Here is a 26,770-nt window from a genome sequence, read left to right as displayed (position 1 = left end):
TCGCGGCCGGGCGCGGGCAGTGCCGGCGGGCGGCGGCGGCATGGGCACCCGGCAGACCAAGGGCAGCCTGGCGGAGAGAGCCAGCCCCGGCGCGGCGCCCGTCCCCCGCCGCGAGCGGCCCGACTTCTGGGCGTCGCTGCTGCTGCGCGCCGGGGACAAGGCGGGGCGCGCGGGCGCCGGCGCGGGGCTGCCCCCCTATCACCGGCGCGTCGGCATGGTCCAGGAGCTGCTGCGGATGGTGCGCCAGGGCCGGCGGGAGGAGGCGGGGACGCTGCTGCAGCACCTGCGCCAGGTGAGCGCGGGCAGGGGGCGCGGGGGGCGCGCCGGCCCCGGGAGCGCCCCGCCCCTTGCCGAGCAGGCCCGGAGCGCCGAGGGCACCGCCCAGGGCCCCCCTCTCGCGGGGATGGAGCGGGTCTGGCAGCAGGTGCCTCGGCGCTCCCGCTGAATTTGAGGCCTCGCGGGGCGGGGCGGGGCGGGGGAAGGCTGGCCCGGTGAGGCCCGGCAGAGGGGGACCTGTTGGAATAACGTCCCCGCTTCTCTCCTCCACGGGCAGAGAGGGAGGCAGGTCCCAAGGATGGTCGGTGGGAGCGGGTGCGGGGACGGATGCCTGGTCTGCGCCAAGGCGCTTTCCTTCCTCTCTACCCGCTGGCCGTCACCAGGGGTCCTCAAGGAATGCGCAGTTGTCAGTTTTCCCCCGGGGGAGTCCAAGGGCGCAGCCCTGGGACTGGTGAGGCGCCGGCCCCCAGGTCATTTGGCCACCGGGAGGCATCCTGGATTACGGGTGAGGTGGGAGACAGCGTTGATCTCCCCTGGCTTACTTTGACAGGTGCTCAGCCAGGAGTCCCTGCTGAACAGTAGAGAGAAAGGAGAGGGGGGCTGGCTTGGTTTCCCGGGTGAGTAACCTGGTGCAGGAACTTCGGGAGGTGGCCAGTACTCTGCCTTCAGCCTGTTCCTGTCCCTGCCCCATTGGTTGGGGACTGACTTTGCAGATCTGGCCAGGCCCCTTTGCTTTGGGGCTGTCCTGGGCGGCCGCTGTCATCCACCTCTCTGGCTTGTTTTTCACCCGCTTTCTTGTGAGGAAGGGGGGCCCCCCTGTTCCATGGATTTTGTTGAGTGAGAGAGAGACAGGAGTGTATACGTCCCCCATCACCAAGTTGGCTTGGACCGGCTTTGGCGGGTGGGGGTGGGTGACAGAGTCCAGGCCCCGAGGTATTCTCTATCGGTGGTGGAGTCCAGTGCGGATCAGGGAGCAGGAGACCTCAGGTGGCCTTTCTGAAGTTTTTCCATCACTCATGAAAGAGGGTGTAGGAGTGCCTTCCTTCTAGGAGCTTTCAAAATCGAATGAGACGCACGTCCCTTGTGGATTTTATACCCCGCCCCGCCACACACACCTTTTATATCTGGTTTACCCTGGAGTATGTTCCCAAGATGTGCACTGCACAGGGAGAAGGAAGCAGAGGCTTGGGGACTTGGGGAGACTCGGAGCTTCTGCTCTTGCCTTAACTTTTACAGGCAGCATCCAGAATGATGCCTGAGATAGCGCCGGATCTCTAGGTTTCCTCTCTGGATTGAATCATTAAGGCCTCTGTGGAAGCTCTTTCTCTTCCAAACAGAATAATGGATTTTCCAGACCTTCGTAGCCCATTCGCACACCAGACAGTAAGAAGGTTCTGCTGACCACAGGCGATTCCCCCAGCATTGGGGCGGGTGCTTCAGGGGGTCCAGGAGAGGGGAGAGGGCTGACAGGCGGGGGTCGAGACAAGCCCCTGCTTAGAAGGTAAAAGAACCAAGTAAAGCCAGCATTCTCGAGGGCCGTTCGGGTAGGGCCCGGCAGGAGTTGGCAGACATCTTGGGCTCCTCCCGTCCCCCTGAAACAGACTGTGATTCCACCTCCTGAAGCTGAACTTCTCCCTGGTTTTTGGAGAGTCACAGGGTTCTTGAGACAGGGAGCATTTCCCGAGACACGTTGGTCTTGTGTGTGGCCTGACACCCTTCTTCGTGGCAGGATTGACAGGGCTGATGGGGGCCAGGACGGGGTCAATCAGACTTGCCCCTTTTCTGTGACAGCACCAGAATAACTTGCCTCCCAGCTTACGTGGGCCAGGCTCCCTTGACCTCTGGCTTGTGGCTGAGGTCTGCCGGTCTCTCCCGAGCCAGTGATGGGCTTGCCCTAGGGGCCTGGAGCGCTGCCCCGTCGCCTGGAACGTGTACAGATCAGGGCTCCTCCAAGAATTGGCCACGGGCCCTGGGCAGTGCGAGAGGGGAGCACGCCAGGTGGCCAGATGTCAGAGAGGTGGTGTTCTAGGATCCTGAGGCTGGTTAGAGGAATTTTGAGCTGGATCTGCGCTGTGCACCTACGTGGCTCTTTCTCCCGAATTGTGTTTTCCTTCCCAGTTTGCTCCTCTCGTCTGGAGGTAGTGATGTGCAGAAAGGGAATGAGCAGTCACTGAGAGACAGGGAAACACCCAGGGCCTCACCAGGGGGTGGACCAGGTGAGCCTCTCTAGGGACACAGCGGGCCCAGACAGGTGAGTGCCGTGCTCAGGGTGCTGCATCTTGCAGGTGTGTGGACCCAGACCCCCAGGGCAGGGGTAGATAAATAGGAAAGGTAGGAAGCAACAGTAGCCAGGGCAGTAACAGCGCTGGGTTACTTATTGTGCGTGGTGCATTCTCCTGTGCTTGAAAACGTGTTTGGCTGCCGGGTTTGGGAATACCCTGAGCGCTAGGGTCGGAGGGGGCTTAGCCTCCCGTCCTTGAGCATCTCGAGCCCCGGAAGAGCTCCAGACGCTCTTCCCAGACTAATGCACCAGACGTGCAATCTTGTGAAAATTCCCGAGGGTTCACAGACCCCAAGTTCAAGATTTGCTCCAGTCTGGTACCCCCCCCCCCCCCGCCCCGCCACCACCACCACCACCACGTGACTTGCTACAGGCTCAGGAATGCTGTTTCCATTCCTCAGGACCTCGCGTGGCAGTTTGTGGTGGCCGTTGGTGTCATTTCTTCTGAATGCCCCTCGTTCGCCGCTAAGATTTGCAGGGTGGTTTCCCTGATTGGAGACTCTCCCGCTAGTCCGTGCTTGGCACCTGTTGGAGAGGTGTCAGGAAGCTTTGCTTAATGGTCGGGATCGTGAGCCGTGGCCCCTGGGGCTCAGGCAGGGTGCCTGAGTGGACCTGTTTCTTGAGGAGCAGTGTAATCGTGAGGGGAGCCTGGGACCAAGGTTCAGCTCTGGCAGCTTGCCTTCCAGTCCTTAATCTGCTTTGACCTTGGACCCAGCAGATAACAGCTCTCTGAGCTGTATTTCCTCATTTCCCAAAGAGTTATCTGGGGTCCTGAGCAGAGAACGCTACAAAGTATGTGGAATTGAGTCAGCTCTGCACGTTCTCACGGGCAGTGATAAGACACGAGAGAATCTGCCCAGCTTTGGGTCTGGCCAGGCTCCGGGCAGCGTCTTGGTATCCTTTCTCAGGCCAGGCCCAAAGAGCTTTTGGGTCTTGTCTACCTGGCCAGGGCTCAGCCTGGACCAAAAAAGCTCCCTGCAAGTTCAGAAGCAGTGGGGGATGCGGGACTCATGGGGACAAAAGAAGAAGCCACCTATAGATAGAGGAGGCCCTTCCTCTCCCCACCGCTGGATTCCATTCTGCAGGATGTCTCCATTCTTTCCCCACATGCCTCTCCTTAAGTCTTGGGCTCCGGCTTGCCATCTTTAAGGAGCCCTGGGGAAGAAGTACTTTTAGGCATAGAGAGAGGGCGAACGCAGCCTCTCTGAGTCCCACAGGTGCAGACTGGCTCGTCGGCCAGCTTCGAGGAGCACTAGAATAAGGGGTCAGTTTCCCTAGGAGATGCCAGGCTGCAGTGGCCCACCTCCTCCTGTTCACCAGCCTCCCCGCTCTCTCATAAAGAGAATCCGACCGGATCAGTTCATTGCCACTCAATATGGTGCAGCCCTACTGGGCAGAGCTGTTTCCAGGGTTAGCCTGTCCAGCCCCATCCAGCGGTGTGGCTTCGCCATGGGCGCTGGATTCAGTCTGCTGTGGCCAGAGTGGCAGGGCTGACTTCCCTCTGTACCTGGGAGCATGAGCCATGTCAGCTAATGCAAAAAAAAAAAAAACCAAAAAACTCCCCTCCCCCTGCCCGGGGCCAAGGGTAACTTGCTTCCTAGGGGGACTGAAGAGTAGACAGGCATTTAGAGGCTCCCTGGGGTCCTGGATACTGGGCAGGTGCTTCCTGGCTGGAGTCAGAAAGATGAAGAAAATAGCCTTGAAGGTCACCTTTTTCTTCTGACACCCCACCCGAGAAAATCTCTTTAGGTGAGCAGGTTGGAGGACACCGAACACGGAGGTCTCCCACCCTTGGCCTTGATCTTATTCTTCCCTGACTTGAAATGCATTTCCTTGTGTCCAATGAACGCTTCTTGCCTTTCCAAGGCCGCCCTCCGTGTCTGCCCTTGGCTCTGAGATTCACTTGCCTTTTCGGTCCTACCACAGTGGGTAGCGTTTAATCATCCGTACGTAGTTTCTCACCTGACATAGATTTTGTTTGTCAGACTAAGTCATATGCTTCCCGAGCGTGGAGACCCCACCGTCTCCCCCACCCCGCCCCCGTTGTCCCTGGCATGGTACTGAACACCCACAGGCCTATGACATTCTTCAGTAAGTCTGTGTACTGTGAAGATGGGCGTCCACACCACTGTCACGGTGTGTCCTCAGAAGGCTCGTGAATCCCCAGCCACAGCTGTGCATCTGGGGGCTTATTTATGAGAAGCATTAGTATGACCGTGAGATCTGACACGTTTGCTCTGTGTGTCACTGGATGCCTGGGAGCAGTGTCCGCGGGGCTTGGCTGTTCCTGGCGGCCTGCCAGGTGGTGGTGTTCTTGGAGAGAGGAGTGGCCCGCTGCCCGGCCTCCGTGGGCACCTTGGGGATCCCATCCTGCAGGTGCAGTCTGGAGCCTCTGCCGAGGTGGCCGCGAGGGGGGTGGGGGGTGGGGGCCGAGCCTGAAGGGAGAGCCTGGCCTCCACATTCCCGATCGGCTGCTTGTGCTGAATCATGTTCGTTTCACCCACAAAGAGAAACCTTCCTTTTTTAAAATCCACCGCTCTCTGACTGGGCTGGGCACAGGCATTTCCAGTAATAAAGGTGCAGAAGGAATCCAATGCCAGGGCCTGCTCTGCTGGTTTGCAAGGCCAGGGACACGGTAGCCTCTGTATGGGCAGCCATGACTGAGTGTCTTGGGCCTGGGCCGGCTGTCCCGACTTCACATCTGGTGGGCTGGGGACCTTCTTTCTGGAACACATGCCCACCTCCTCAGAGATGACCAGGATCTGCTTTGCTGTTTGTCTTCAGAGCTCCTGAAATACCCTGGGGTCCACGTATGGACACCCCTCCTTGGTGACCTGGGACACCCCCTGCCCCTTCCCCCAATGTCATTTCATTTCCGTGTGTGCTTCTCTCGGGCAGAGGCCATAGATCATGTACTGGGCATAGTGGGTTTTCAAGAGATCCTTGTCGAATGGATTTTAAACTTCTTCTCGGGCATACTTCCCCGAGACCACTGCTCCTCTTTCTCAGCAACCAGCGTGGTCTGGCTCAGACTTCTGGAGTGTTTCCACCCCAAGCACAGAGCCAGGTTATCCTTCCAGTAACCTGCAGAGTTGGTATTGTCCCCGCTCCCCATTCTCTGGGTGCCAGCAGCTCCTGTGTACCCTGCACGCCCCCTGCAGGTGAGAGCCACCTGGCGCAAGGGTCACCCAGGTGACCAGGGTCTTTTCTCTGGCTTCCCCACCGGGATGCTCAAGGGGTGGGGTCGACATCCCCACTTTAAGGAGGGGATCTCCGCCTGCCATTTCTCCCGCCCTTCCCCTCCAAGAGCAGCGCTGTGGGTGACCCTCAAGCAAAATCACACACACACACACACACACACACACACAGCCGCATCCTGCACGAGCAGCCTGTTCTGATGAGGACGGTGACCTTGGAACACTCGGGGGGGGTGGGGGTAGTGTGGGCTCGCCACAGTGCCTCTTCTCCCCACCCCACCCACCAGCCCTGAGCAGGGCCCACGTGGCTCTCCGGGAGCATTTCCCAGCTTTTTTTTTTTTTTTTTTTTTTTTTTTTTTAACTTTTATTAGCTCAAACTCCTGGCTGCCACAGCCATATGGAGTTCTGCTGACGGCTGCTGCTCAAAGGCATGTGGCATTTTGATGTTTCTAACTTGATCTTCACCAGCGTAGATGCAGGAGTCCGGCTGGGAGTGGGGGGTGTCTGAATGTGTTGCCTGGTAGAGAGGTGGCCTCCTCCAGGCTGCCCCCCACCCCTGCTCAGCCCTGCATGCCCACAACTAGTTTTCTGCTTCTCTCTGCATTTACACGTTTCTCTCTGTATCCCTTCCTTTCCTCGGGAGGGTTGGTGATGGTGGGGGGGGGGGGGGGGGAGAAGCAAACGCTTTGCCTCTTATTAGTCGGCCTGCTTTTGGTCAACTTCCCTCTGCGGCACACCCCAGCCTCCATGGAGAAAGGGGTCCAGCTCATTTCAGTCGCCTGCTTGGTGGGCCGGTGCCTTGGGCCGGAGAGTGGTCATTGGAGACACCCCTCCTGTCTGCACGTTGCTTTCCAGTCCACAAAGCGTTCTCCCTCGTTTCTTTTGCTCCTTAAATAGTCTTGGGAGGTTGGCAGGATATTGCTTACAGTGGAAAAAAAAAAAAAAAAAAAAGAATGGCGGGGGGGGGTTTAATATTATGAAAGCACTGTATAATCATTGTAGTAAAATATGAAAAGGCAGATGAGCAAAAATAAGACAGCAGGAATGAATTCCTCTATTTCACAGTCGAGTGCCTGTTCTTCGAGGCACTCTTCTAGGCGCTGGGGAGGCAGCAGGCAGGCAAAAAGGAAAAGCGGTACTCATAATTGTTTCCCTGCCGCCTGGAGGGTTTGTGAGGACCCAAGGGGCTGGCGCTGAGCATTGGCCCAGAGAAAAGGGCTCCGCGGAGGTGGCTCCCTTCGCTGGCATCCGGGAGCCCTGGTTCCGGTCCCAGCTCAGACCGTACCGGGTGCCCAGCTCCTTCCCTTCTCTGGCCTCGGTTTCCCCATCTACAAAATGAAGGGGCGGTGTATGGTTGAGATGACCACTGAGGCTCTCTGCCATCGCTCAGGTTCCCCCAGGCTCCAGTGGTTTCACAAAGACCCATTCATTCCCATCTGTGCCCAGTTCTGTCTTCGAGGCCCTAAGCTGGATTCACATCCATGCCCGGAGGTCACTCCCCTGTCCCCAGCCAGTGGAAGAGCCGGGGACACGGGGAGGGGCTTCTGGAGGGAAACAGCCCCCTGGGGCTCTGGGGTTGACCCCTGCACAGCCCGCACACCGGCCACTGCAGAGGCCAGCCTGTCGCGCATGCAGCGGCCCTTGCCGACCTACCCTTCCTCTGACAGAGGAGGGTGGTAGTCACACAGTGTCAAGGGCAGAAGCCGGGGCAGCGGACTTGCACACCGTCCTGTAGCTCCAGGCTGCGATTCGCGAGCAAAGACCCGTGTTCAGAGAGGCCTGCGTTGTCCTGTGAGCCCTTCACCCAGGGTGTCACGAAGGACAATGAGGCCTGTCTCCAGGCTTAGCCAGGCCCTGCGGGGGGGGACCTGCAGCCTGTGGAACTCCCTCAGGCTCCCTCTCTTCCCCCTCTGCTCCCAGGAGGTCGCCAGGGCCCCTCTCGCATCCGCCTCTCTCCTCTCCTCTCCTCTCCCTCCCGCAGGGCAGGCCTAGCTCAGTGTTCATGATTCCGCTCCTTGGTGCCTCTGTCCTGCCCACAGAGACCCAGTCTCCCAGCCTGGGCAGAGCGGGGGTGGGGTGGGTGGCCCCTGGAAGGAGTGGGCAAGGCAGGGTCCGCCCCGGTGCTTGTTTTTAGCGGAATCAGAGGAGCCGCTGGTTCTGTAGACGGGCGGCGAGTGAGCGTAGGGCCAGCCGTAGCGGGTCACGTTCCCGCTCTGCCATTGACTCTGGCCACAGACCCAGAGAGGTTGGGCTGGGCAGAGAGCCAGGGAAGTGGCCGTAGGGGATAGCGGGGGGTGAGGGGAGTGGCATTCGCAGGTGCAGGGCACGCGGCACAGGCTAGCTGCTTTGCAAACTCCTTTTCCCCCACAGGGCTTCTGGGTGGACACAGGCGCTGAGCCTGGAGGCTGCAGGAAGCCAACCTCCCTCTCCTCCTCCCCTGCCCCGAGGACCCCTCCCAGCAGCCCTGGTGCTTGGGTCTGGCCCTCTCCGGTGCATACCTCCCTCCAGGCCCTTAGCCTAGGCTCCCCAAGAGCATCCCAGTGCCTCACTGGGAGCTCTGACTCTCTTTTTCCCCTCCAGGGACCCCCCACCCCCGTCCACACACAGCTGCTTCCCCTGCAGAGTCACTGGCTGCCCAAGGAGGCTTGCAGGACACCCCTCTCCCACTGAGGGCCACCAGGCAGGGGTGCGACCCCCGGTGGAGACCGGAAGCCCTCCCCACTCAAGCACAGCAACCACCTGCAGGGAGCCGGGGACTGTACCCGGCGAAGCAGCAGTCTGTGACCACCCGCCCTCCCCACCCCTCCTCCACAGCCCCTGCTACCCTTAGTTCTGTCCATGCAGCCACCGCCTCCGGATGCTTTGGGCTCAGGCCCCACATGGAGAGCCGGGAGTGGGGCAGGATTCCCTCCCATGGTGCTGGGGGCAGACAGAGACCGGGAGAGTCCACCCCCCCCCCATGTCAACCCGGCTGGTCCCAGCACACCCAGCAGACCCACCCCCAGTGTGCAGAGCACCCTGAGGGTTGGAGGGGGGGTGGGCGGGTACAGGAGATGCGGGTGCTGCTCAAGAGAGAATGCTCTGTGGTCAGCTGGGAGGCCGTTCAGGCTTCCTTGGCCCCGGAGGAATCCCAGCCCGGAACACAACGCGTCTTTCTGATTTTCACTCCTGGCAAATGGTCAGACTGCCCAGCCCATAGCTCTGCACCCATAACGCAGAGACAGGACCAGGGCTCGCATCCCTCTGCCGCCCACGCGGGGCCGCCTCGCCCAGCCCGGCCCGGCCCGGCCCGCCGGACAGTGATACCACCCACTAGCGGTGCCTGACTCTGCTCCCCTCCCCATCCTCGGATGCTGCTCCAGCCGGCCATCCTGGGGGGGACAAGGAGGGTGTCCTCTGTCCTCTTTGCACCTGCCAGGGCCCAGGTGTTGAAGATTCCACCTCCAGCATCATACAGTAAACTCAGTGTGACTCTGACGTATTTGCCGAGATTGGCTTGTGATCTCTTAGGGCTCCTGATGTCCTTCCCGTGGGGCTGTCACTTTCTCCCTAGGTAGGTGAGTGAACAAGAGAAAGCAAGGGCTACAGAGGAAGGAGCATGGGAGGGGGCTCTAGGCCCGCCTGGCACCAGCTGCTGGGCCAGTCCTCTGGCCTTTTGATTGGCCACTTGACCATCTTGCCTACCGTGGTCTCATCGGCTCACTCCTGGCTGTGGTCCTGGGTCCCAGCCACCAGAGAACAGGGAGGGCTGGGGTTTGAATGTCCTTAGAGCTCCAAGGGGGCTTGGCTCTGCTCCTTCCCTGCTCCCTGGAGGAATTGGATGGAGAGAAGGGGCTCCTGTGGTTCCTTTCAGTGAGGAAGCCTGCTGCAGTCAGAGCTGAGATGCTCTGTGGGAGTGCAGGCCCAGAGGGGAGTCGTGGCCTGCACAGGATCCCACAAGACTGGGCCCAGGTCCCTGCCTCCCAAGGGCCTCTCACACCCCGTGATCCCTGGAGAAACAGCGGGGGCCTGTGTGTGTCCCAGGGAATAACCCCTGAGCTTCCTTGGGTCGGGACTCATGGCTCTGGGTCCCATCCTCAAGGGCAGGACGAGGGAAGGGCTCTGGGCCTCTTCGTGGGGCAGGAACCCTGGCCGTCCCCGCACCCTTGTATGAACTGGCAGGAGCAAAGGGCTGGGGAAGCCAGACCTCCAGGGAGGGGAAGGGTGGGGAGTGCCGTTCCTCCGAGCACATTCTCTAAGCCGGCTCCAGGCTCCGAGCTGCCAGCACAGAGCCCGACGCGGGGCTCGAACCCTCAAACGGTGAGATCGTAACCTGAGCGGAAGTTGGACGCTTAACCGACTGAGCCACCCAGGTGCCCCCGTGACAGTTTTTTTGTTCGTTTGTTTTTTACAGTGAGATGGGGAGGGACTGACAGCACAGAATCCGCTTTGGATCCTCTGTCTCCCTCTCTCTGTGCCCCTCCCCCCCCCACATGCTCCCTCTCTTTCTCTCAAAAATAAATAAACATTAAAAAATAAATAAGGATGTGGAGACCGTGGCGGCCCAGGCTATGGTGAGCTCACGGGGGAGAAAGCAGGGAGCAGACCAAGACCTGAAGACAAAGAAGGTAGTCGTGAGCTCACTGCCCCCCCCCCCCCCCCTTAGGGCCACACCTCTGCTCCCGGTCAGCCTGAGGAAACCACCCGGGGCTTTGGAGGTGTGGAGGCCATTCAGTGAATCCATGTGGGTCAGGGATGCCTCGTCCCCTTGGTTTCTCTCAGTGAGATGCAGGGCAGCCCCGTGCCCCTGTAGGGCCTTTGCGGTTAGCACAGCCACAGTCAGGTCCTGGTGAGTTCAGCCCCACCCAGACACCCATGCCCTGCACGGCTGCACTTGGCCGCCTCGGCGAAAGTGCACACAGTTCAGCTGAGGCCAGTCAGGATCCTCGCCCCTTCCCCACTCGTCTCCTTGGAACAGCCTTCCCAGATCACCTAAGGCAGGGAATGGTAAAATGTCAGCCAGCACATGATTTCTGCCTCTGAGCCAGATGCTCACCCTCTTCTTCCTAAATCGGGGCGGTAGAGCAGTTGGGCATCTTCTGTAAGGTTCTGGCTCAACATTCCTGCCTCTCAAAGGGTGTCAGACAGAATCAGAAACATCCTGAGCGGGAGCACCGAGGGTCAAGCAGGGACATCACCGTGTCCCTTCCTCGCTGCCCTTCCCACGGGCTCCGGCCCCTCCTCTTTCCAAGGATCCAGGAATTCCCCTCCAGCTTCCCAGACTGTTTTTCCATTCCCGCCTCTGCTAGCGCGAGGGGAAATAAGGTCTGGATCCTTCCCACCCCCTGCAAGTACCCGCCCCTCCGCCCCCACAACTCCAGATGAAATCACTTCATTCGATCTGATTTCCTGCTGAGAATTCTGTGTCTCCCTCTCTCTCTGGCCCTCCCCTGCTCACACTGTTTCTCTCTCTCTCAAAAATAAACATTAAAAATTAAAAAAAAAAAAAAAAAAAAAACTAGCCAGAGGTTGGTCAGGAAGCCCAAAGGAGCGAGGGCAGCCAGCTGGGAACTTGAGAGCAGGTGTTCTAGCACGGCACTCTGACGTCCCACCCAGCCATGATCTTGAGGAAGGAGGGCCACCAGGGGAAATCTGGCAGGCAGGATGCAGGGAGGCTGGGGTGGAAGGAGAGGCCCAGGACCCTGGTGGAAAGCTCTGAGGCTTCACTGGCCCTCTCACCTCACCCGCCCCCACCTCCACCTGCACCCCTCCCTCCTGGTCCCTCAAAGTGGTGGACAAATCAGACAAAGCCCCCCCCCCTTCCTTTGCAGTCTCTAAGTCTCACTGATTCCCTCTTGCTGCTGCTGCTGGTGGCCCTGTTCATGTCGTCTGTGGGGACAACGAGGCCCTGAGGAGCAGGGCCTTAGGATGGGGAAGATCCCACCTGACCCGGGAGCCCTCGGAGAGCACATCTGTGGCTCCCTTGCTGGGCCCCCTCCTGTCTTCCCTGCTGCCCAGAGAATGGTGCACAGCTCCTTAGCGATACGCCGTCGACCTCAAAGATTCTAAATTGAAAGGTCTTGGGGGAATTGGCTGATTCTGGAGGTGCTGACAGGGCCAAGGCCACAGACGCTGGGAATCTCCTCCTCTTCCTCCCTCCTTGCCACTTCCTGCTTGGAGGTGGGAGTGAGCTGGGTCAGGCTGGATCCCTGCTCCAGTGTGACTCATCCCTGCTCACCCAGATCCCCGGAAGCTTTGCCTAGGCCTTGCCTCCGACCTGGAGATTTTAAAGTGGTAAAGACCCTCTGTTTGTTGGGACAGTTACTTTTATGTGTCATCTTGGCTGGGCCACAGTACCCACTTTTGGTCAAACCCAAGTCTGCATGTCACCGCAAATGGACGGTTAGATGAGACTAACATTTAAATCAGTGGACTCCGGGGGCGCCTGGGTGGCTCAGTGGGTTAAGCATCCAACTTCAGTTCAGGTCATGATCTCATGGCTCATGAGTTCGATCCCCACGTCGGGCACTGGGCTGACAGCTCAGAGCCTGGAGCCTGTTTCGGATTCTGTGTCTCCCTCTCTCTCTCTGCTCCTCGTGCGCTCTCTCTCTCCTTCTCAGAAATAAACATAAATAAATCAGTAGACTTTGAGTAAAGCGGATGCCCTCCAGAAAGTGGGTGGGCCTTGTCCAATCAGTTGAAGACCTTGAGAGAAAAGGCTGGAATTCGGCCTCCAGATCGCCTTCAAACTCAAGACTGCAAAATCCACTCTTTCCTGGGTCCTCAGCGTCCCAGCCTACCCTACAGACTTCAGACTTGCCAGATCTCATGGGGCAGTTCCTTCTCTCTCTCTCTCTCATATATGCAAACACATACACTATTGGTTCTGTTTCTCTGGAGAACCCTGACTAGTACCCTTGTCCTCTATGAACTGGGGGCTGGAGAGAAGGAGTTAGAAACTTCTAGGGACTCTGGGGCCCTCCTGTCCCCGCTGCTCGCTCACTGTGTGAGACAACCGTCCACACCCCAGCTTCTCACTCCGAGAAATGGGCTGTTTCTGTCCTACTTGGAAAGCAGGTTGTTAGGAGCCAGAAGGAGCCTGTAAGCCACCCCTCCACCTCTTTGCCATTACCTACAGTTCCCTTGACCATGGACCAAAGCTTTCATCTGAAACAAACAAAACTTACCCCAGCGAGGACAAATGCATCCCCCGGAAAGCATAAATAACTCATGCAGACTATTCCCAAGCAGAGGGATCAGGAGGGCGCTGGGACTGATGACAAATTGCTGAGAATCCGTGGAATGTAGAAGCCAGGGGACCTCAGGGACCCTCTGGCCCCAGGCTTTCTGCAGAGTCCCAGCCCCACAAGACGCACTGGGAGTGGGGGAGGGGCTCGGCAACCAAGTTTGGGAAGCAGTGCAAATTCCAGCACCCTTCCCCAAGTCCTGAAGCACAGTAGCCAAAGCGTCCGACAGGAGAAAAGAAATCGCTGTTTGTTGAATTCCTTGTGTTCCAAGCCTCTGATGGGCCGCTCTCTCCTACTTTCTGCTCGCTCTCTAGGAGGAATGAGCCAGTGCCATCTGCATTTGTAGGTGACGTTGCTGCCACGCGCAGGGGATGATTTACTCGGAGCCACACCGTTACTTGGGGCCCAACCCTGGACAGGGACGCGGTGGTCCCCTGTCCCACCCCGAGCAGAGTCTAGGTGGAGATGTGACCACAGGGGAGCAGACCAGACCCACCTCAGGCCCGCTACACCCTTTCCGCTGACTTTATATCTTTCTAAAGAGAAAGTATCTTTGTGCTATTTATTTGTTGCCACTGCCGTTCCTTGGACTTTAATTCAGTGACACTTGGCAACAGCCAGGCATCTGTTTCCAGGGGACTGTTTCATGCAAAGAGTGTCCTTTTGAAAGACTTCAAAGATAACACACAAATCACACGCAGCAGCCATAAAGCCCTGCGCCTGGGGAAGCTGCTGACCGGCCCCTGCACCCTGGTGGGGAGGGCGGTTGCAGCAGCCCAAGCACTTGTCACAATTAAGGAGGGCCGGCCTGCCCGGATGCTGGCTTCAAAACCCTGCGGGGGGCCAGGTGGCCTAAGAAGAGCAAGAGAGTGGCCAGCCACCACCACCCCCCCCACCGGGGGACACAGCACCCTGAGATGGGACCAGAGAACCTCACTCCTTGCCCCACGCCCCTCAGCCAGGCCGGCAACTTGGGCCAGGGGCATGCACACACACACACACACACACACACACACACACACACACACACACACCACATATACATATACACACATACATACACACATCCCACATGCATATACATATACACACATATATACACATGTATACGTACAAACACAGACTACTTGTGGGTGCTTGGCTTTTCTCAATTGCTATTTAATATATTGAAGTGGAGGGGTGCCTGGGTGGCTCCATCGGTTAAGCATCTGCTTTGGGCTCAGGTCATGATCTCACGGTTCATGGGTTTGAGCCCCGAGGTGAGCTCTGTGCTGACAGTGCGGAGCCTGCTGGGGATTCTCTCCCTCCCTCTCTCTCTCTGCCCCTCCCACACACCCATGTTCTCTCTCTCTCTCTCAAAGTAAATAAACTTATAGATAGATAGATAGATAGATAGATCATGGGCCACCAAGAGGTAGATGCTTAACCAACTGAGCCACCCAGGCACCCCTGAAGTGGAAATTTTAAAGCCTACCATTTCACTAAGATTTTATGGTTAACATACAAATACCATTATTCTGCCGATGAGTCTAGTAGATTTAACCGTTGCTTTTAAGGGTGTGGGGCTTATAACTTCAGTAACTAAACTTCTTTAGATATCTGAGTGATTTTACTGATTTAACATACCCAGCTTTCTTAAGTTGATAAGTAGCCTTCCTATAAGAAGCAGGACTTTCCCAAGTTCCTAAACAGTTCTTAAAATGTAACAGATGAAGCTTATAAATAGGGCGACTATCAACTTCTCCTAAACATTTTGAGTGGGCTTCATGCCCAGCATGGGGCTCAAACTCACGACCTTGAGATCAAGAGTTGCACACTCTACCGACCTGAGCCAGCCAGGCGCCCCAAAGATAGAAGGTGGGTTTTTTTTTTTAGGTTTTAGTTGTTTTTTGGTTTGAGGTGGTTGTTGTTCTGTTCTGTTTTGTTTTGTTTGTAGGCTCTAGGCCCAAAGTGGGGCTTGAACTCAATACACTTGGACCCCAAGATAAAGAGTCCAGCAACTGAGCCTGCTAGGCACCCCACGAGTTCTCTTCAGCATTTCAAAACTGTGGCAAACTCGGCCTAATCCTCTCTCAGCATTCCGCTGGAAATCATAAGCCTGAAGGCAATTACTCAATTACCCGTTTTAAATTGGAATTGCAAGGCTAATCTGTTAGGTACTCTAATATACCTAATTCTCTTAAACATTACAGATGTGTGAAACGCCAGATGCGTGTATTCCTAAATTTATCTGAGCTTGATTTGCTTCAGTATCTCAGGGCTTCATTCAACCCTTTCTGGGTGAAGGACACTTTGTTGCCACGGAAACGGTTTTACTGTTCAGGGCGCAGGAGCCTGGGGTCTGGTTGCTTGAAGCTCGCACCTGCACCTAGGCGGTGGTGGTCTGAGCCCCATTGTTCCCTCTCTCTCCAGCACCCTTCCCCTCCCCCCCCCCAAACCCCACCTCCTCCTCTCTCTTGGATCCTATCGTTTCACACTTCCTACCTCGGTAGGGTCAAAGGATCGCTTCACGGATTTCTACTTAGTGCTCCAGCCTTTCAGAGGTCCTCCCCCCCCCCCCATTCTTCCTGTCCTCAGGGCAGCTATCTAGAACTCCTGTGGGGCACACACTCTCACACCATCGGCTCCTTGGCTCCCAGATCTTCCCTCCAGGAGGGGTCAACGCCAACGACAAGAATCACAGGGAATCAGAAGGAAGATTCCTTAGCAGTTACCTTCCCTCATAGTACAGAAGCCTGCTACAGCAGCGCTGAGTGATTATCTTTCTGCTGCTTGCATACTTCCAATGACTGTGAGCTCATCACCTGTTTTTTTTTTTTAATTGCGGTAAAGTAGACATAACATAAAATTCACCATTTTAGGGGCGTCTGGCTGGCTCAGTCAGGGGAGCATGTGATTCTTGATCTCAGGGTTGTGGGTTCGAGCCCCACATTGGGTAGAGAGATTACGTAAAAATAAAATCTTCTAGGGGTTCCTGGGTGGCTCAGTCGGTTAAGCATCTGACTCTTGACTCGGGCTCAGGTCCTGATGTCACGGTTCATGAGTTCCAGCCCTGCATCGGGCTCTGTGCTGACTGCAAGGAGCCTGCCTGGGGCTCTGTCTCCCTCTCTCTGCCCCTCCCCTGCTCTCTCTCGCTCTCTCAAAATAAATAAAGATGAATTTAAATAAATAAATAAAATCTTTTTGAAAAATTCAGTTTTAACAACATTTAGATGTACAGTTCAGTGGCATTAAGTATATTCACTTCATCGTGCAACTATCCCCTTCATCCGTCTCCAGAATGTTTTCATCTTTCCCAACTGGAATTCAATTCCCACTAAACAACACTGCCCCATCCCCCTCCTCCCAGCTCCTGACAACCACCCTTCTTCTACTTCGTGTGTCCATGAACTTGACTCCTCTAGGGACCTCATATGGGTGGAATCGTAGTCTTAGTCCTTGTGGGTCTGTCTTATCCCACCCAGCAGAGTGGGCATAGGGTTCCCCACGGTGCGGGGGCCGTCAGAATCTCCTTCGCCTCTTGTTTTGAAACGTTCTTTCTCATAGTGAGCTGGGAATCATCTCAGGGCAGGCGGTCCCACCTCCTTGGGGGGCAGATAGCAAAGGGAAGGGTGCGGGAGGGGATACATGCACCCAGAGAGGACCCAGGCTGGTAGAAACAAACGTAGGTTTCTTTTTTTTTTTTTTTTTGTGATGTTTATTTATTTTTGAGACAGAGACAGACGGAGCATGAGCAGGGGAGGGGCAGAGAGAGAGGGAGACACAGAATCTGAAGCAGGCTCTAGGTTCCTAGCTGTCAGCGCAGAGCCCGACGCGAGGCTCGAACTCGCGAACCGTGAGATCGTGACCTGAGCCTAAGTCGGACGCTTAGCCAACTGAGCCACCCAGGCGCCCCTAGACAAAGTAGATTTCTGATGGCAGTGGCCCTTGGTCGCCCACGGCTGGAGGAGAGGAGGGGTCCCAGTCCACTTGCCCTCCTTGGCGCATCCCCCGGGGAAAATGCCACCTCTGTTTTGGTTGGGTGTATTAATTTCCCAGAGCTGCCATAACAAGGGATCAGCAGCCCGGGGGCTTAGAACGGCGGAAGTGTATTCTCTTACGGTTCTGGAGGCCAGACGTCCAAATTAAGTTGTTGGCAGGGCCGCGTGCCCCGACTGCCTATGCCTTGGTGTCACCTCCTTATAAGGACACCTGTCATTGGATTTAGAGCCCACCTGGATGATCCAGGATGATCCGTTACTTAACCACATCTGCAAAGACCCTTTTATCAAGGGAGATAGCGCTCCCAGAGTTCCGGGGACTAGGCACCACAGTTTGGGTGTTCAGTATCCTGCACCTCTTTCTGTGGTGTGGACATCCACCCCCAGCGGCCCCCCGCATTCCCTGGGGGGCTTTTAAGACTCCTTCCTGCTTCATCGGAGACTTGTCGGCCTCCAGTGAGCAGCTGCCTGGAGTCCTCACCAGACCCCCTCTCTCTGGCTCCTCTCCCTGGGGCTGCTTCTCCCTCCTGGCACCTGCCAGTTCTCTTCCCTCCCCCCCTCCTCCTGGGAATCCCCAGGAAGGCCAGCCTGAATGTCACAGGGGAGGGGACAGAAGTTGAGTCAGCCAGTATTCCCCAGTCGGTGCCCACCCCCTCAGGAAGAGCTGCCTCTGATGTTCCAGGGCCGGGAGGGGAGAGAGAAGCCCGGGAGGGGAGAGAGAAGCCCGGGCTGCTTCCTGCCCGCCCTCCGGACTCTAATTAATCCCCCTCTGGTGGACTGTGTTTGATTACAACCTCATTAAGTAGCTTTGCACATTCAGGCTCTGGCGGCTTCCAGATTGAAGCTGTCTGCCTTGGCTGGTTTCTACGCAGAGCCTGCGGCCTGCCGCCTTCCTCCTTCCCCTGCTCTGTTGTCGCAGAAACCGTGGAGTCATGCCTGGAGGGGAGAGACCGCGCTCATTTCCCGTGGGGCCTTCCTTCTGGGGATGAGTTTCAAACCTCAATCTGAAAGGGAAGGGGGTGGCTGCGGGTTTAAAATAGCGTGTGCCTGGCGGCCTCCTGTGCGGCTTCCCCCAGCCTTCCCCTAAAATCCCTAAGAAGACATGCCAAAAAAAGATGAAAAACACTGAAAACAGAGACAGGTGGACAGTCTGGGAGGAACCTCCCGTCTTCCTGCAGCAGCGCTGGCTCCCAGCTTCCCCTCAGGAATCTGAGGCCTCAGTGTGAGAACTCCATTAATCAGGAAGTCAGGCAGCTGCCTCTTTCCCCTCCAGCAAGCGGCAGGCGGGTGATTTGGGGATAGAAAGAGTGCTGCTTACCCCCTCCCCTCCGAGCCCTCCTCCCCTGTGCTGCTTCTGCATTCGGAGAAAGCAACGCAAAGCCCAGGAGGCCACCACCTCCAGACCGGAAGTGCAGTAAGGCCGCCGGGGCTGGGAAAGTCCTCGGATGCGGACACCACGGTGGATGTTCACGGAGGCCGTCAAGGTCCCGGCCTGTGGGGGTGGGTGAGGATGTCCCTTCCCAAGGTCAGAGTCGCCTTGGCTCGGTGTCCCAGGCCTGGCCCCGAGCTGGCTTCTTCAGCAAGCCAGAGCTGGACGAGGTGGACTCTGTTCTTACCCAGGAAGCAGCCATGGGACAAGGTCATGACTCTGGTCCCCGATTGCAACGTGTGGGCGCAGTTTTCCACCGACATGCAATTCTCAGACACCAGCTGGGTGCCCTGGAACTCAACTCCATTCTGGCCCCGTTTACCTGGGGGGAACATCAGAGCCCAAGGGTGAAGGGCGCTCAGCCCTACAAGACTGCGCCCGACCCCCACTTCAGAGGCCAAATCAAAGTCCAGGTTGTCACTCGTGCTGTGACCCATGGGCTACAGGCTGGAGGTTCCTACTGATGAAGTTTTGGAGTGATGGTGGGGGGCGGGATCTGGAGCCGACAGCCAAGAAAGAATTCTTGAAGACGTCTTTGGGGCAAAAAGGTGATTTTACTGGGGCACCTGGGTGGCTCAGTCGGTTAGGCAGCCAACTTCGGCTCAGGTCATGATCTCGCGGTCCGTGAGTTCGAGCCCCGCGTCGGGCTCTGTGCTGACAGCCCAGAGCCTGGAGCCTGTTTCAGATTCTGTGTCTCCCTCTCTCTGACCCTTCCCTGTTCATGCTGTCTCTCCCTGTCTCAAAAATAAATAAAACGTTAAAAAAAAGGTGATTTTATTAAAGCACGGGGACAGGCCCCGTGGGCAGGAAGAGCTGCATGGGGTCGTGACGGATAACTCGTTATATACCCTCCAGTTGGGAGGGGTCAGGGACGGAGTAAGTCTCGAAGGAACTTTGGGAGCAAGGTTTCCAGGACCTTGAGTGGCCAGCTGCTGTTAGGAAAACACCATTTATTACCGTTTAATAAAGCCTCAAGTCGTGAGACCCTTCGGGTGTATATTGGGGGGCCATAAGCTTGGAGTACGATTGCCAGCATATATCTTGGGGCAGTTGAGAGAGAGGAGGTTTCCAAAGGAATTTTTGTATGTTAAAGTAGACTTGCAGGTTCCTGGGGGGGGGTCAGGAAAATGTTAAGCCAAGATTCCGTTTTGGCCCTAGCGAAGTGTCATCATCAAGGCAGCTGAGCTCCTAGAGGAGGTCGCTGCCTGTTTCAAGGACTCGTCAGTGAGCTGAAGGCAGTAAGGGAGTTTAAGTTTTCATGTGTCTTAGTTTCCCACATCGCCATAGCAAGCCCTTGAACCCCTTTGTTCTTGGGCAGCCAGGAGTGTCTGAGGAATATCCCATAGATGCCACCTGCAGGGGTTGTGGGGGGGGGGGGGAGATTGCCGTTAGCCTATACTCTGCCTTAGCTTGCCCTACGCTCCCTCATCACCACAATCCTCTCCTGGGGTTCAGTGAACTTGCCAGAGCAGCTCATAGGACTCGGGAAAGCAGTTTACTTACTAGTTATTAAAGGATGTAACTCAGGAACCGCCACATGGAAGAGAGGGCAAGGTGTGGGGGAAGGAGTCAGAGCTTCCCTGCAGATGATCTCGCTCTCCCCTGTGTCCTCGCGTCCCGAACCTGTCTCTCCAAACCCCATCTGAGGGTTTTGTGGAGGATTCATTACACAGTCGTGACTGATGAAATCATTGGCCATTGGCGACTAACCCAACCTCCAGCCCCTACCCCTCTCCAGAGGGCAGGGAGGTGGGACCGAAAGTTCCAACCCACTAATCACCGACTGCTGGACCAGCCCCCTTCATTAGGTGATCCTGGGGGCTGTCCCAAAGTCACCTCATTAACACGACACAAGACACTTCTGTCTCTCTCATCATGTAGGAAATTCCAAGGGTTTTAGGAGCTCTGTGCCAGAAATGGGGACAAAGACCAAATATATATTTCCTATATATTTTTTTAATTAATTAATTAATTAATTAATTAATTTTTGAGAGAGGGAGAGGGAATCCCAAGCAGGATCTGCGCTGTCAGCATAGAGCCCGACGTGGGGCTCGAACTCACAAACGTTGAACCGAAATCAAGAGTCAGATGCTCAACCTACTGAGCCACCCAGGTGCACCCCCAAATATATATTATAAGTTACTACAAATCACAGTATCACCACTAGACAGATGATAGACGTGGGTCTTACTAGATCGTGCCTCTTTCCAGGGTGAACAAGTGGGGAAAAGAAAAAACACGTGTGTAGGATAAATCAATGCCACGGAAGCTGAACCCTGACTTCCAAAAATGATCTACAGCAGGATCCGGAAGAAGTGAACTTTGTGGGAAAAGAACAAAATGCCGCACAAAGAGGCCAAGCTGAAACGGGGGGGGGGGGGGGGCCAGGGGGTGAGATGAAAAGGAGATTAATGAGAAAAATAAGAATCGGAGGAAAATGCTCGCCCACTTGCCGTCCTTCCTGGAGAGACTGAGACTCAGAACATGAGATCAAGGATGGGGACAAGGAAGGCAAACTTGAGACACTCTGAGAGAGTGTTATGGAAAGGACATGAAAAAGATAAGATCAGGGGCCCCCTGCTGGCTCAGTTGGTAGAGCCCGCGACTCTTTATCTCGAGGTTGTGAGTTCAAGCCCCACGTTGGGGGTAGAGATGACTTAAAATCCTTGGGGCTCCTGGGTGGCTCAGTTGGTTAGGCATCTGACTTCGGCTCGGGTCGTGATCTCACGGTTCGTGGGTGTGAGCCCCACATCGGGCTCTGTGCCAACAGCTCAGAGCCTGGGAGCCTGCTTTGGATTCTGGGTCTCCCTCTCTCTCTGCCCCTCCCCCACTCGTTCTCTCTCTCTCTCTCTCTCTCTCTCTCTCTCTCTCAAAAATATTTAAATTTTTTAATAAATAAAACTTAAAAAAATAAAAATAAAATCCTTTAAAAGAAATAAAAGCTACAATCACAAGAGACTGAGAGCCACCGTCGGTTTTCCTGATGAAAAGAACAGGTTGAGAAAAGGTTGGCGTTTGTAGATGGAAAGATGGACACAGTGGCAAAAAATTTTCGTAACCAAATGTGACAGAAGAAAAAAATGGCCAGATGCGCATGCCCCCTGCTCCTCCTGAGCCCTCCTCCCACCTCCAGAAGGTGTCTGTGTTTGCCTTCCTAGGTCTTTCCTTACGTTGTTGGGAACTACGCAGAACATAAAATGTACTGTCTTAACCATTTTCAAAGGTTGGTATTGGTGCGTTCACTTTGTTGTGCAATCCCATCTCCAGAACTCTCTCGTCTTGCAAAGCTGAGACTCTGTACCCGTTAAACACTAACTCCTCAATCCTTGTCCCCCCAGCCCATGGCGGCCACCTACTTTCTGTCTCTGTGAATTTGATGGCTCTCAGAACCTCATGTAAGTGGGACTATCCTTTTGTGACCGGCCTATTTCACTTAGCATAATATCCTCAAGGTTCATCCGTGGTGTAGCACATGTGGGGTTTCATTCCTTTTCATGACGGAATAATATTCCATCGTTGTGTATACACCACACTTTGGTTCTCCACCCATCTGTTGGTGGACACTTGGGTTGTTTCCACCTTTTGGCTATTGCAAATAATGCTGCAGGTGTGCAAATGTTGGCTCGAGTCCCCGCTTTCGGTTCTTCGGGGGCGTATATGGTAATTCTATTTTTAACTAAAAAAAATGGTTTTTTTTTTGTGTGTGTGTGTGTGTGTAAGAAATGCCTTTATAAAAAAATGTTTTTAATGTTTATTTGTTTTCGAGAAAGAGAGAGAGAGACCGTGAGCTGGGGAGGGGCAGAGAGAGAGGGAGACACACAATCTGAAACAGGCTCCAGGCTCCGAGCTGTCAGCACAGAGCCCGACATGGGGCTCGAACTCATGGACTGCGAGGTCATGACCTGAGCCGAAGTCAGACGCCTAACCGACTGAGCCACCCGGGCGCCCGTCTATTTTTAATTTTTTGAGGAAATGCCATTCTCTTTTCCACAGTGACTGTGCCGTTTCACCTTCTCTTCAGCAAGCACAAGGTTTCCCGTTTCTTCCCATGTTTGCCAAGACTTGTTACTTTCTGGTTGGGGAGCGGGTTGGTCAGCCAGAGAAGTTAAGTCGATTTGTGTCAGGAAGGGAAGCCTGAGAGGGTTGGCAGGATGGAGATGAGACACTGAGGAACAGTTGGGGTCACAGGAGAGGTACCACGAAGGGATTTTTGGAGTCTTAAAGGGGATCACAGGGGGATGCCCCTTTGGTGACTTGGAGACATGGTTATAAAGATACCAGCTGTTGGGGCTCCTGGGTGGCCCAGTCAGTTAAGCGCCCTACTTTGGCTCAGGTCATGATCTCAAGGTTCGTGAGTTCAAGCCCCGCACAGAGCCCGTTTCAGATCCTCTGCCCCCGCTCCCGCCTCCCCCCTCTCTGCTCAAAAATAAACATTAAAAAGATTATCTCTCTCTCGTCCTCTGCCCCTCTGCCCTTCTCACACTCTCTCTCTAAAATAAAAAACTTAAAAAAAAAAAAAGACCTAGTCTCTTAGCGAGGTTAATGTTTGTAATAGTGGTGTTGTCTACAATCACCGTACTGTGTTTTAAATCTCCCAGACTTACTTATCTACTAGTTGCTAGTATATACCCTTAAACCACGTGTCTCACCCCCAGCCCCTGGTAACCACCATTACACTCTGTGTTTTTGAGTTTGGTCCTTTCTAGATTCCACATAGAAGTGAGATCATGCAGTATTTGTTTTCCTGTCTGACTTATCTCCCTTAGCATAATGCCCTCAAGGTCCTTCCGTGTGGTCGCAGATGGCAGGATTTCCTTTTTCTTAATGGCTGAATAGTATTCCAGTGTGTGTGTGTGTGTGTGTGTGTGTGTGTGTGTGTGTGTACCACATCTTTATCCATTCAGCCAACACTTAGCTTGTCCCCACCTCTTGGCTATTGTGAATAATGCAATGAACATGAGAATGCGTGTAACTCATCAAGAGTCTGTTTTCGTCTCCTTTGTATATGTCCCCAGAAGTGGGATTCCTGGATTGCACGGTAGTTCTATTTTGAATGTTTTGGGGAAACTTTATGCCCTTTAAAATTATTGAGGACCTCAAAAAGAGATTTTCTTTATGTGGGTTAGATCTAGCAGATGCTAGTCACCATATTAGAAATCAGACAAGGGGCGCCTGGGTGGCTCAGTTGGTTTAAGCATCTGACTTCGGTTCAGGTCGAAGTCTGTCTCCAGCTCTGTGCTGACAGCTCAGAGCCTGGAGCCGGCTTCGAATTCTGTGTGTCCCTCTCTCTCTGCCCCTCCTCCACTCATGCTCTGTCTCTTTCTCTGTCTCTCTCTCTCTCAAATAAATGTTAAACAAAAAAAAAAAAAAAAGAAATCAAACAAAAGTGTTTTAAAGATTTATATATTCATTTCGGGGCACTTGGCAGACTCAGTTGGTAGAACGTGTGACTCTTGATCTCAGGGTCGTGAGTTCAAGCCCCGCGCTGGGTGTAGAGTTCACTTAAAAAAAAGAGAGAGGGGCGCCTGGGTGGCGCAGTCGGTTAAGCGTCCGACTTCAGCCAGGTCACGATCTCGCGGTCCGTGAGTTCGAGCCCCGCGTCAGGCTCTGGGCTGATGGCTCGGAGCCTGGAGCCTGTTTCCGATTCTGTGTCTCCCTCTCTCTCTGCCCCTCCCCCGTTCATGCTCTGTCTCTCTCTGTCCCAAAAATAAATAAAAAACGTTGAAAAAAAATTTTTTTAAATAAAAAAAAAAAAAAAAAGAGAGAGAGAGAGATTGGGGCACCTGGGTGGCTCAGCCAGTTAATCACTCCACTCTTGGTTTTTGGCTCAGGTCATGATCTCATGGTTCTGGGTTTGAGCCCCACGTCAGGCTCCATGCTTGGGATTCTCTCTCCCTCTCTCTCTGCCCCTTCCCTGCTCACTCACTCGCTCTCTCAGCATACATAATTTTAAAAAATTTTAATAAAAATTAAAAAGATTTATTTATTCATTCTTTTAAAATTAATAATCTCACATGTGCAAGAAATAAATTTTGACAAAAATAACTACATTTTTCAAACGAAAAACATTTCAGTGAGGGACGTGGCATTGTTTTACAGTTTTTCGAATCTCTTTAACGTGTGGCTTGACAGAAGATAGCTGGATTCTCATACCTGCTGCTTCTGCATTCGGTCTCTTGCAGCGGCTTGTTGGGGTTGAAGTCTGCAAAGAAAATCTAGGTCACGCTGACATGTCATTAGAAAAGAGGATCTCACAGAGCCCCTGAACGGGACTATAGCCCACACTTGGAGAAATGCTCGTCTACACAGATCTCTGCTCACTTTTTGGAAAGCCATACCCCTACCCCTAACCTCAGGTCCATCACCTGTCTTCCTACAGGAACGAGTCCCCAAACCTGGTTCTTCAAGCTCAAGTACCATGGGGCCCCCACTTACACGAGATGGAGTGTGCCAGCCACTGGCCACCTTGGTCCCCTGCTGGTGACACTCTCCAAGCAAAGCTGCCTACGGCAGTGACCCAGGGACACCCGCTGATGTCCCCAAGCTTTCTGATAAGGAACCCTGCTTGCCCAGTTCCTAGAGATGCCGCTGTTTAGACCATAGCGAGGAAGCTGTTTTCTTTACTGCCTGGTACTTTGCAAGGCAGACCAGCCCCTCCAAAGTCCAAGGCTGTGCCCAGGGTGGCCTGGAGGAGCCCCGTGTGGATTTGGGTCTTTTTCCCGTGCACGCAGCAGGCACCGCTTAACTCTCGCCTCGCCTCATCCCTTCTCGAGAGCCTCCTAACGTCGGAGGCCCCTGTTGGGCAGCATCAGTGGGGCCATCAGAGCAAAGCTGTGACACAGTCGTCCCCCATGAATTAGCCTCGGAGAGCGGGGTGGGGAGGACAGCTAGGAACCCAGAAATATCCTCAAGCAGCTCAAGCATTCGTGGGCCTAGATGGGGTCGAAACAAAGAAATAACAGCAATAAAATGTGCAGCCGCCCTTGTCCAGCCCCCATCTGGTTTTCCAGGTTGCAGCTTCTCATAACCCGCAGCCCTGGGACCTTCAGGAGCCCCACCCTGGCTGCAATTCACGGGGAGGGCTGTGGCATGACCCACAGTTACCCGAAGCACAGTGAGCAGGGCAGGGCCGAGCAGGACCACGTCTGCCTTCCTGGGGAGACCCTCCTCTCCTCCCCCTGGGCACCCCCCTCCCAAGCAACAGCTAAACAAGTCCAGACAACAGCAGCCCCCACAGCTGGAGCCACCGTCAGCAGGCTGGGTGCCCAGAGTGACCACGAGGGGCTCTGGGAAGAACGTTTTGCGCCTCCCCAGACCTGCTCCAGCCTCCAGGGTTAACAACGAGGGTTTTCTTGGTCCTCCCCGGATGGCATGGCCTCTACTGGCCTGGAAAGGAGGGAAATGGGAAGAGGGGGCAGGGCCGGTAGGAGTGCAAGAGCCCGGGCAGTCAACCAGTCCAGGGTTTTCAGACTTGGCTTTGGCAACAGAACTACTTTGGGGGGTTGTTTGTGTTCTTGTAGTTTTTAACTGAAGGGTGGCCTGCTCTGTCGAGAGCTTGCTGACCCCTCTGGCCTGTCTGTTGTTTGCTTTCAGCCCCAAGATCTTGGAAATACAGTTTGGCAACTACTAGTGTGGTTCATCTGCCCATTTCACAGATGGGGAAACAGATCCCAAGAGGGAAGAAGTCTGTTGCCCACAGACTGACAGTGTGTGGGGGCTGGGTAGAACCTAGAATCTGGTGCTTTCTGCAGGGACATCCAGGCAGGGACAAAACAGGGGAGGCAGAGGCTGGCGTGAAGTCGACATCTCACCAAAGGACAGGCAGGAAAAGAAAGATAAATCTATCTTCTGTCCTCCTGTGGCCACAAATCCAGCCTCTGGCCGTGGCAATAACCACCCCTCCATTTCCACCCATGGGACCGTCCACTTCCCTCACCCACGGCCCCAGGAAAGGGGAGCCTCGGCACTTTGACACATGGGCCTTCTAAGACCCTAGAACACAGGCCCTGTGACTCCCCCTTCCTACATTCCCAGCCTCTTCCTGCCACAAGGATGCATTTTTGCACGTTACTGAGTAACAGTGTGTGTTCTGAGATCACACGTGCCCTGACCCTGCTGACCATGAGGCCTAGATCTCGAGTTTTCTAAAGAGAGAGGTCATGGCTTTTGTCACATTCTCAATTGGGTCTGTGGTCCAAGAAGTGGTTAAGAGCAATCGTGTAAGGAGAGGAGGGGCCTTGCAGAGGGGAGGGGGGTGGAGGCCAGGAGGGTAGGGTGGGGAGGGCTGTGTTGGTGGTATTCTTCCCTGCCAGAGGCTTCTTTTTTATGAGAGAGAGAGAGAGGGTGCAAGTGAGCGAGAGGCAGAGAGAGAGAGAGAAGT

General features: G+C 54.9%; 1 protein-coding gene across 1 annotated transcript in view; it reads left to right on the top strand.

The window, feature by feature from the left end:
- The first annotated feature begins 6 nt into the window (after positions 1-6).
- The window catches only part of LRRC75A (leucine rich repeat containing 75A), a 45,362-nt gene continuing 18,598 nt past the window's right edge, over positions 7-26,770 (top strand). Inside the window, exon 1 of the mRNA XM_049636899.1 lies at positions 7-292. Within this exon, the coding sequence (XP_049492856.1) occupies positions 41-292 (252 nt within the window). The 5' untranslated portion in view covers positions 7-40. The remainder of the gene's footprint in view (positions 293-26,770) is intronic.

This window comes from Panthera uncia, chromosome E1, assembly GCF_023721935.1.
Source record: "Panthera uncia isolate 11264 chromosome E1, Puncia_PCG_1.0, whole genome shotgun sequence".
Classification (NCBI taxonomy): Eukaryota; Metazoa; Chordata; class Mammalia; order Carnivora; family Felidae; genus Panthera; species Panthera uncia.
Note: the sequence above shows the minus strand (reverse complement) of the source record. Positions and strands in the feature narration are given on the sequence as shown.